General features: G+C 52.7%; 1 protein-coding gene across 1 annotated transcript; it reads left to right on the forward strand.

Annotated features, from left to right (window-relative positions):
* On the forward strand, positions 1-1,373 carry cldn2 (claudin 2). Its single transcript, XM_052491608.1, is given in 3 exon segments — positions 1-900; positions 903-1,048; positions 1,050-1,373. Coding segments are annotated over 3 exon segments (834 nt in total). The 5' UTR covers positions 1-536.
* Positions 1,374-1,786: the final 413 nt, after the last annotated feature.

Genomic DNA, 1,786 nt, shown 5'->3' on the forward strand with positions numbered 1-1,786 from the left:
AAAGACAAAAGTCAGGATTGAGACTTGAGAGAGAACATCATTGAGAGAGAGAACATCATTCGTCAGGTGTTGTGTTGTTCTTTTCTGACAAAGTGGCCAGAATTATTATCACAGTCGTAGCAAGCTAGAGTAACAATCCATCTGGAGGGTTTGAAAAGTGGCTACCGAGTGTTATGGTGAGGAACATTGATTCAATCAAGTTACCAGTCAGTTGGCAGGTCAGTCTTTGCTAACCAGTGTGTCAGAGAGAGAGAGAGAGAGAGAGATAGAGATAGAGAGGGGCTGGGTGTGAGTAAGCAGTTATCACAGGATTGTAACTGGTTCTATGGCAAGTTACAGTCAAAGAGAGAGCCGCGAGCTTAGAGGATTGTAACGGGCAACAGTACCGTTATAGCAATCGTGTTTGTAGTAGAAGAGAGTGTAGTGTTAGTGTGGGGAAGGAGGACCAGTGAGAGTGTATGAGTTAAAAGGACAAGAGAGCGGGAGTTAACTGAAATAGCTGCAAGAGGGTATATCATTATCATCATCAGTCCACCATGGCGTCAGCTGCTCTAGAACTGATGGGCTTCTTCATGGGTCTGCTAGGCATGCTGGGTACCCTGGTGTCCACAGTGCTTCCCTACTGGCGGACATCTGCCCACATCGGGCCCAACATCGTCACTGCCGTGGCCAATATGAAGGGCCTCTGGATGGAGTGTGTCTACCAGAGCACTGGAGCCTTCCAGTGTGAGACCTACAACTCCATGCTGGCCTTACCCTCAGACCTCCAGGCCTCCCGGGCCCTGATGGTGGTCTCCGTGGTCTTTTCCGTCCTGGCCGTCGTCATCTCCACTGTGGGCATGCAGTGTACCATCTGCATGGAGGGCTCCGCGGCTAAAGGCCGAGTGGCCGGTACTGGGGAGGCCTCTTCCTCACCGCGGGGTTCCTGGCTCTGATCCCGGTGTCGTGGACCACCCACGAGGTTGTCCAGACCTTCTACCAAGCCAACCTGCCCAGCAGCCTGAAGTACGAGCTGGGGGACTGTCTGTACGTGGGGCTGGCCGCCGCCCCTGCTCTCCATGCTGGGCGGGGGGCTGCTGTGTGTCTCCTGCTGTGAGAAGGCGGATGGGGGCGTCGTGGAGGGAGGAGGCACGGCGGAGGGGTACCCCCTACCCAGCTCCGGGCATGGGGGTAGGCACTGGGAGGCCAGGACCAGCTCACAGACCTATAGGAACCCAACACTACAGATGGGGGTGAACGCTGCCACCAAGGCAGCGACCCTGGCAAGGAGTCACACAAGCACTACTACCCAGTCCAGCACCCCCGCCCAGGGGGCCAAGAAAGACCCACGCCGCAACCCTGCGGTGGGTTCTGATGTCACTGGGTACGTCTGATCGTGTTCAGGCCAATGTTAACATTCACACACACATCACGCTGTCTCTTCTATACAGTATGTGGTGCAGAGCATGACCAACCCAACAACTTGCTAAGGTAACTGACTGTGTTATCTTTTACAATTAACTGATCAGGGGACTTTTAGTGCCACACTACCGTACAGGAAGACTTTTGGCTCCCTCGCAATGGAAATCAGAGAGTCTTGTAGTGCTTGACCATGCATACAGTACTGTAGTGACTGAACGAACTGAGTACGTTTTATACACCCATTGATAGATTTACTATTGAAAATGGATTTATTGCAGGAACATCTGTCTTGATGTGATTACTCTGAAGTGTTCGCTCCATCTCTATTTTTTTGCTCTACGACCCCCACAAGCCTCGTCTGAAGGTAGCCCGGTACCAGTTGAGA

Source organism: Oncorhynchus keta, chromosome 33 (genome assembly GCF_023373465.1).
Source record: "Oncorhynchus keta strain PuntledgeMale-10-30-2019 chromosome 33, Oket_V2, whole genome shotgun sequence".
Classification (NCBI taxonomy): Eukaryota; Metazoa; Chordata; class Actinopteri; order Salmoniformes; family Salmonidae; genus Oncorhynchus; species Oncorhynchus keta.